The sequence below is a fragment of the Elephantulus edwardii genome, unplaced genomic scaffold (assembly GCF_000299155.1).
Source record: "Elephantulus edwardii isolate Elephantulus edwardi_28Jun2011 unplaced genomic scaffold, EleEdw1.0 scaffold00024, whole genome shotgun sequence".
In the NCBI taxonomy this organism is placed as follows: Eukaryota; Metazoa; Chordata; class Mammalia; order Macroscelidea; family Macroscelididae; genus Elephantulus; species Elephantulus edwardii.
The window spans coordinates 12,128,291-12,137,497 of record NW_006399774.1 but is presented as its reverse complement, the minus strand read 5'-3'; the positions used below and the strand labels follow the sequence as shown (position 1 = coordinate 12,137,497).

The 9,207-nt window shown below is 48.2% G+C and overlaps 1 protein-coding gene across 2 annotated transcripts in view; it reads right to left on the bottom strand.

The window, feature by feature from the left end:
* The window catches only part of TULP4 (tubby like protein 4), a 136,990-nt gene that overhangs the window by 49,846 nt on the left and 77,937 nt on the right, over positions 1-9,207 (bottom strand). For both annotated transcript variants that reach the window (XM_006882759.1, XM_006882760.1), the window contains exon 4: positions 162-342. In XM_006882759.1, the coding sequence (XP_006882821.1) occupies positions 162-342 (181 nt within the window). The remainder of the gene's footprint in view (positions 1-161; positions 343-9,207) is intronic.

Below are 9,207 nucleotides of genomic sequence, written 5' to 3'. Positions count from 1 at the left end.
GGGCACAGCAGGGACAGAGGGAGGGCAGTGAGGGGAGGTGGGCACAGCAGGGACAGAGCGAGGGCAGTGGGGGGAGGAGGGCACAGCAGGGACAGAGGGGAGGCTGGGGGCCCCCGCTGGCCCCTCTGCTCGGAGGGCCTGGTGCCACAAGCCGTCAGTACCTTGGGGTGGGGAGTAGTCGTCCGAGTCCGTGTCGCTCTCGCTGCTGTCCTCCACCAGGAAGATGGGATAGTTCCAGGACATGCTGAGGATGCCTTCGAACTCGTGCAGCAGGACGTGTGCCAGCATGCGGCCGTGGCAGTCCATGACGATGACCTGGCCATCGGCCGTGCCAAACAGCACCTGCAACCAAGAAGGCATCCTTGAGCAGACAGCAAAGGCGGGGCTGGTGATGCGAGACCTGGACCGGGAGCTGTAAATCCTAAAGACGGTGCCTGAGGCCAGGACCTGCTGGGATTGGGTTCTTCTGCTGGAGCAGGAGTGTCCTAAGGCCATATTGATTAGGAGCAGGTGAGGCCGAGAGGTGAACAAAGCGGGGGAGATAGGAGCCCATGGAGATCACCAGGACCTCCCCCAGAGCCAGGTGAGAGAGAAGACCTGCTTCCAGAGCAGACTTCTAGCATCTCAATGGTGAGAAAATAAATTTCTGTTTGTCAGCGCATCCACTGTGGTACTCCTGTCATAGCCATGCTCAGTTACTACGGCAAAGGCCTGCGTTAGGCAAATTTCGCTGTTCATACTATTTGAGAACAACAAAAATACATTTGTAACTGAAAACATAAATGAGTAACTGAGTGGGTACCAAGCAGCACATAGTAGAGATGTAGCCGCCGATTAGTGCAAAGACTTGGAGCTGAGAACTGAACTGGGATCAATGAATGATACAATGCAGAGGCTCATTACGTTACGTGGGCGTCTTCAAACAATCCAGCAAAAGCATTCTTACCTGTTCTGTACATTATTGTTATTTTTGCTGTAATGGGGATTTTTTTGTTGTTGTTGTTTTGGGGTTGGTTTTTGGTTTGAGGGTGTGGGTTTGTTTTTTTTTTTTTTTGTGAGGGAGGAGTGGGAAGAGAAGACTTAAGAGAGTAATATCCTTTTTTCCTGGAAAATGAAGAAAAGTGAAATTTTGGCCTTAGGATATTTCACAAATTCAAAAGGAAAAGTCTGGGGTGACGTGTGATCGCACAGAAAACACAATGCTATGCAAGCACGTTACCTAAGCATCCTCGGAAAAGGTGACGCTCCTGAGAAAATATGTCTTAAATTTTACTTCATTGTGAGTAACGGTAGGAATCAATCACCAATCATGAATGCATTAACTAATTAACAATGAAATGCTTACATGAGCCTTGACTGCTCCATCAGTGACCATGCGTGCGGTAGCTGCCTTGCTGCCTGTGTCTTGGGGGCCTGAGATCAGTGAACAGACAGACACCTCAGGAGGCATGTCCTCACCTGTGTCATGGACCTCACACTAGGATGTGCTGGCGGCAGGAAGGGGAGTGGGCACCCAGTCCCTTCGGAGAACAGCACGAGGGCCACCTCCTGGGTTCGGGGAGCCTGCCCTGGCAGGGAGAGTCTTCCCGAGCCACGTGTCCTACAGAGGAACCTGCAGCCGGGCCAGCAGGAACCCCCCCGCCCCCCCCGCAAGGAACATGTTCTGCTCTGTGGAAGGGTCCCTGTGGCCTCTTCCTCTGGTCCCTTTAGGAATGTTTGCATCTTCTGTGTCTTATGGAATTTTCCCATCCATCAGCATCTCACTGTGACACCCATGCCACCCGTCACCCTGTGTTAACTGACAGAAAGTTACAGATAGGTGGACAGAGGTACTAAGTGGTAACGCCAGGACAGAGGCCAGGAGTCACACAGGAGGCAGGTTGTCAAGGCTCCGGGTACTTGCTTCCTTTCTTGTTGTGATTCTGATGGTAAACTTTGCAGGGACCCAGGCTTTAGTGCCCTCAACCACACCCTGGTGCAGAGGAGGTGGTGTGTGTGCACTGGGCATGCTCAGCATCTCCTGCTAAATGAAGAAGCGAAAGGCAGTGACGCTCAAAGGCAATCTGAGGACACAAGTGCCAATGATTAGGCCAGATGAGAGGAGGGAAGATGCCTTTCAGTTAAGCAGTAACAAGCCTAGAGAATCCAGAGTTCTTCAGAATCACTCATTCATCCACCAGCTATTCCTTTCATCAATGTTTTAATGACTGACAACCATAAAAAGGCTAAGACCATTTCCCCCAGAGGCAGTGCTGACTTCACAACCATTGCATCAAGGAATAACCAGCAAAGCAACTAAGGACATGTGGAACTCATTTTACCAAAAAGTGACATTTTGAGTTGTCAGGAGGAAAAACATTAATCTAACAGTAAGACAGAGATGATGGGGATGGCCCAGGACAGGACAGGGTCCAGGTCTGTTGTTCATCGGGTCAGTGTGAATCGACTCGACCAGACAGCCCTACAATAGTAACAACAACGGCATGTGGGCAAAGATTTCCGGGACAGAAACCGGGATCAGGACGCTGCAATAGGCGGGCAGGTCTGAACTCCTGAAGCCCATGGGGCAGGCGTCCCCTGAAGCCCAGGAGGCAGGCGTCCCCTGAAGCCCATGGGGCAGGCATCCCCTGAACCCCAGGAAGCAGGCGTCCATATGGATTTGTTACAGTCTCTTTAAAGACCTTGTTAAAGCATTACAAGATCTAAAGACCCAAACCATGGTATTTTCAAAGCATCGAAGCTTGCAAAAGCTTGACAAGGAATGCCTTTGAATTACGGTATTGGTAAAGAACACTGGGGAAAAAACAAGCCACGAACAAAACATGCAAAAAATATGAACCAACCAGTCTTGAAAGAAGTTCCAGCCCTGATGCTCCTTAGAAGCAAAGACAACAAGACTGGGTCTCAGTGCTCTGGTCATGTTATCTGAGGGCCCCGTCCCCTGGAAGGACACGACACTTGGTGAAATACACGGTCAGTAAAACGGGAGAGAACTTCAGTGAGACAGACACACACTGTGGCTGCTACGCTGGCTCAGCCGGGACTGTGGATGGTGGGGTCTGTGGGGAGAGTGGGGTCTGTGGGGATGGTGCGGACAGTGGGGACTGTGGGAAGAGTGGGGAAGGTGGACTGTGCGGACAGTGCAGACTCTAGGGACTGTGCAGACCATGGGTGGTGTGGACAGTTGGACGCTGGGGACCGTGGGGGACTGTGTAGACGGTGGTTTTTCCATTTGACTCAAGGCACTCTGCGTTAAAATCAACTCAACAGCACTGTGCGGTTCCACCTACACGACACGTCCAGGAGAGACAAGCATGCCCACGGTGGTCAGTGGCCAGCGGTGGCAGTGGGAGGGCAGGGAAACAAGGACTCCGTAAAGAGTGGACACAGAGCTTCTGTTAAGGCAGGTGTGAAGACGTGGACCCAGGTGAGGGTGAGAGCTGAACGCCGCGACGAGCATGATGAGTGTGAGTTGATCTTACACGTGCAAATGTGGAAAAGGAGAATCACTTGTTGTGTGTTTTGTTTATTTAACATAATTTTTTAGAAAAGGTAAAAAATAATGTTAAAAAGAAAGAATGGCACTCTGGTGGATTAACGGTAAGAAGCTGCACTGTGAAACAACCCAAGTGCCCATCCACAAACGAATGGATAGAGAAGCTGTGGTATATTCACACAATGGGATACTACGCTGCATTGAAAAACAAGGAACTCATGAAATATTATTCAAAATGGGTGACCCTGGAGGACATTATGCTGAGTGAAATATCTCAGTCACAAAAGGACAAACACTGTATAGCGTCACTGTTGTACAACGGGACTGACATCCGGGTTGGGGTGAGACTGAGAGAGATGGGATAAATAACGTACACTGCATTGAGACAGATGAGGGAGAGAACTGTTTAAAAGGGATAGATGATTGGGTATTATTGTCATGACAGGAGCCCAGAACGAAGGCTGCACAGTGGAGTGGACTTGGGGGGAGGGATTGTATAACAATGAAAGAATGTTTCTTTTACTTTGCAAAGAGAAGAAGAACTAGAGGGGAAGGGTGGGCAGGGAGAAAAGTGCAACAATGAATGAATGAATGGAAATCCAAAATCTCTGTAAATTTTCATTAAAGTTAATAATAATAAAAATTTTTTTTTTATAAAAAGAAGCTGCACCATCAACCTAAAAGCATGTGTCTCCAGCTGCTCTGCTGGAGAAAGATGGGCAATCTATCTATTCCATGCAATGTATATATACACACACACACACACACACACACACACACACACACACACACACATTCCATCTCTACAATGAACTATTTATTAGGGAGCACAGGTAGCTTAGTGGTAAGGAACTGCACTGTCAACCTAAAGCTACATGGTTCAAATCCACTAGTTGTCCATGGAAGAAAGAAGAGTAATCTTCTGTGCAATTTGCAGCCTGTGAAAACCTGCTGGAGGGTCAGCTGTGGGTCAGTTATGACTAAATGGTACACAACAACAACAACAACAAACAGAAAGAGGCCTGGTTAGCAGTTTAAAAAGTTCATAAACCTGACCCCAGTCGTTAGACCTGGGGGGCTTGAATTGTGTATGAGCACCAGAGTCCCTTACACGTGCTCTTTTTTAAAAAAAAAATAAAAAGTTCATAAATATGGAATACAACTTCCTACAACTTTAACGGAGATGTACAGTGTACGTGCGTGTGTATGTCTGTCTACATCTCTATCTACAGATCTCACAATAAGACCCCTTTTCTTTCCACATTCTCATTCATCTACTCAAGGGATTACGGGATTTCTGGGTAAGCTGGGCGACTTCACAGACGGCAGCCCAGACCCCTTCTCTAAGACACCAGAAACAGAAAACGGATGACGGTTCTGGAACCCTGGGCTTCATTCATTTACTCACAAACATCTTGAAAAGCAAAAAGCAACTATGTTCTCTGGTGCTGACGTGCAAGGACCTTTTAAAAAAACCCTACAGGCAGCTCACTGGTGGAGGACGACAAGCTGACCTCCACTGCCACAGTCATTATTAACAGCTATCCATCCCAAATGAGTTCTCCGGCCCGTTGCCTGTCACGGGTTCTCGTGTTACCCTGGAGTGTCTCCTGACACACTCAGTGCTATGTCCATCTCCTTCCTGTGGAATGACCTGAGCTCTGACCTTAGGCTAAGGCCGCACGCTCCCAGAGACGGAGACGTGAACCAATGAGCTCATCCACACCCATTCGGAGGATCTGTCAAGGCACCTGGCCTGCAGAAGCCAGTATCTGAGCAGGAAGGAAAGGACAGGCAGGAAACGCCTCAGCATTGAAAAGCCTCGAGTTACACTCACATTTTTCCATTTTTGAGAGAAAGCATTCCAGGCAATAGAACGGACAGGCACTACTTGATTAAAGACTGCTGATTTCATGAGTTGTCAGCACTCAACATCACACCAAAGCAAAACAGAACCAGCATCAGTCTCCCAGTGTCCACCATCTGTCACTTCCAACTGCAGCTCCCCCGGGAAGGCAGTGCTAGCCCACTGAGGTCAGACAGATGCGCGAGGACTCCTGGGGTGACTGTCAGGCAGTGATGGAAGGAGCCCAGCTTGGAATCAGCAAGTCACAGGGACAAATAAGAACAGGGGTACAGGATAGAATCAGACTTTTAAACATCTCGTCTATACAGTCTTTTCATCCCTAATTACTTGCATGGAGAGAAAGCTTATGTGTGTGAAGGAGTTGATGAGAACAAGACAGAAGAGTCCAACTGACACAGCAACAGGGAGCAAGGCAAAGGGGCCAGCAGTAATGGGACCCCAGGAAGACCTCAGCACCGTGCTGAAGAGACCCACAGGGAAGATCTCAGCCCCGTGCTCAAGGGACCTGCAGGGAAGACCTCAGTACCACGCTGAAGGGACCCCCGGGTGGGGGGGGGAAGATCTCACTACTGTGATGAATGGACACCTGGGGATGACCTCACCACTGAACTGAAGGGACACAAGGGAAAGACCTCATCACTGTGCTGAATGGACACCCAGGGAGGAACTCACCACCTCAGCTGCTGCCCCTCTGGACAGGCGGCTTCCTCCCGTCCAGGCTCGGCTTTTCTTCAGACCGCCTGCAGGCCTCCTCTCTCTGTAATGCTCAGGGCCTCAAGGCCTCGCCTCTGGGCTCCAGTCTCACACCCAACTGCCTTCCTGCTACCTCTCTCTGACGCACCAAAGATTCTTCCAAATCAACCTGCTCAAGGTCAAAGTCAGAATCTCATGCTTCCTCTGAGCAACACATACAAGCAGGTCCTCCTTCAGCGAGGAGCATGCGGCCTGTTTCCACAGTCCACATCTAGTGTGGTGTCCAGCACAAAGCAGCTGCTCATTGGTGGTAATCCGATGTGTCAGCTGGGCTCCGCCACAGTTCCCCATGGTGGGAAAAAGTACTACACTGACCATGAATTCCCGGCCCTTTGCCTTTTGCCAAATGCTCCTGACAGATGAAAACTTCCTTCTTGAAACTATGAAGACAGTTTGAAGCCTTTCACAAAACAGGTCCTCAAGCAAATTCCATGGCTGGTTCTGCAGATTCCTGGCCCCCCAGTTCCCTGATGTCCCCCCTGCCGGGCCCCAAGTCTCACGTGGGGAGGGACACCGCTCGGCTCTGAGGGGAGAGGGCTGGGCTTGTTCAGATCACAGCACTGCAAGAGTGTCTCCTCAGGTCCAAGTTCTTCTCCAGCCTCACTCACTGTAGGTCCATTGTGAAATACTAGTGCCATTTAAAAATTATGTGATTGACATAGAATCCCTTCATCTTCACGCACTCCATGTGAAGGGCTGTTGTTGAGTCCCTCACAGCAGCACAATGCAACGCCACCCAGCCCTGCACCACCCTCCTCGCTGGGCCTGTGCTCAGAGCCACAGCCCTGGTGCTGGCCCGTCCTACCAAGGGACTCCCTCCTCTTTGCTGATGCTCCACGTTAACAAGCACAACGAAGTCCTGTTCCCAAATATAAGCTTGCAGCTTATACTGGTTGTCCCAGTAGTTTAAACAAATCAAACCACAGGCCAACGAGGCTGAAAGGCGGAGTCAGAATCATTCAAAAAGATATGATAAATGATGTATACTACATTGAAACAGATGAGGGAGAGGACTGTTTAAAAGGGATACCTGATTAGGTATTATTGTCATGACAGGAGTCCAGAGCGAAGACTGCACAGTGGAGTGGACCTGTGGGGAGGGATTGTATAACAATGAAAGAATTCTTCTTTTACTTTTCAAAGAGAAGAGAGAACTGGAGTGGGGGAAGGTTGGGCAGGGAGAAAAGTGCAACAATGAATGAATGGAAAACGGAAGTCTCTGTAAACTTTCATTAACATTAATAATAATATACATGTTTTCAAAGTAGCAATGACATCTCATGGAGACAACTATCTGTGGGAGGATTTACCTTTAAAGAATAAATGGCTCCACACATGGCCACTTCTTTCTTAGCAGGGCTGAACGAGCAGCCTTGAAAGGAGGTCCCAAGAGCTGCCTTTCCCCTTGTGCTTTTGGGAAATAAACGTGTGTGTAGGGGTCACAGTAACCTCCTAACTGCAAATTCTCACCAGTAACCCTAGTGTAGGAATCTAGACATTAGTGTGGACACAAGACCAGGGACCAAAGGCAAGCCATGATGTTTCTTTAGAAAGAAACACAGTAGACAGTACATTGTTAAGGATAAGCCAGTGTTTATTTGCTATTTAGGAAGAAAGATATTTGTTCCAAGATGCCCTGACGACATGCTTTTCCTTGGGTTTTTTGTACCGTCAAATTGGACCTGACTGGTACAGGAGATTGCCCCTCCTTCTCCAGCAGAGCATCTGGAGGATTCGAACCGTGTACCTCTGGGACTGTAGTGCAGCTTCTTGCCACTAGGCCACCAGAGCTCCCATTTTCCTTGCTTTTAGAACACTGGCTCTCAAGTGACCTTCAAGGTGAAAATGAAATATTCTCCAGCTGAAGGAAGAGGTTCTGAAGCCAGTCATAAGGGCCAGCACTGCTCCTAGAATCAGCTGAGTGTGTCTTTTTTTTTTTTTTTTGGTAAGGGAAGTGGAGAGATTTAATTTCACAGTTGACAACAACAATCATTTATCTATAAAACAGATATTTTCATTTAAGATTTATTCTGATAACTATGGGAAAGAATTACAACCCAGAATACCCATAATAAAGGACCTGTGGTGCAAACACGTAACTTGAAGTCATCTGGTCTCTTCACCGCAGAAAAAAAGACTAATTTTAAACAAACTGGTAAAGATGAGTGATTGGTCTGTTTAAAGACTTTTCAAGAATAAAATATTTTATTGGCTGCAGGCACCAGATGAGCTGTTAAATGATCTACATTGCTAGAATATTCCCTTAAATCTTCTAGGTTCCATTTATAATGACAGTCCACTGTAGATTTAAACAAAAACCAGTGTTTCCTACGCTCTCCTGTCTGAGTTATCCAACCTCTCTCCATGTCTCCTCCACAGGTGGATGGAAAAGGTATGAGTGTAACCAGGCCCTCCACAAGGGCACACTAGTACCTGGGAGTGGCAGGTGTCTCAGAGAACAGATCTACAGGTACACTGATGACAGTGACACAGATGGCATTCCTCAACCCACATAGCCACTCACCCTGAACCTCCTTTTCCGAGTCGCTCCTTCCCTGCCGACATAAACTCACTCCCCCTCAGTTTTCCATCTAACCTTTCGAGTTGCTGTTCTCAGTGATTCCACATCAACCTCTCACGCTTCCCTGAATACGAACAATGTACCCACATGAATGTACGACCTAGTCAAGCACATGAAGCATCTGTTGAATGAGGTAGAGGTAACGTCTTAAGGATGTGGTCCTATGCATGTGGGGCTCGGGGGTTCAGTGCAACTGCTCATCAAGAGGTGTTTGTGGGTGGGCGTGCACTTCCTGTTCTGTTGGGAAGTGCCTGCCCCTTTGTGTGCCATCGTTTCGTTTTATTAGCTCAGAAGTGATTAGGTTTAGAACATGGTCCAATGAGCATGGCAAACCAAAGCCCGCTCCCAAACAGCAAGGAGGCTGCAAGGCAATCACAGGAGACAGAGGATCACACGTGAAGGCCTGAGGGTGGCTGAAGACAACTGACATTGACTTGAATACGATGAAAATCCTAAGAATGAATGAATATGTAAAATATATATAAAAACATATATAAAATATATAAATAT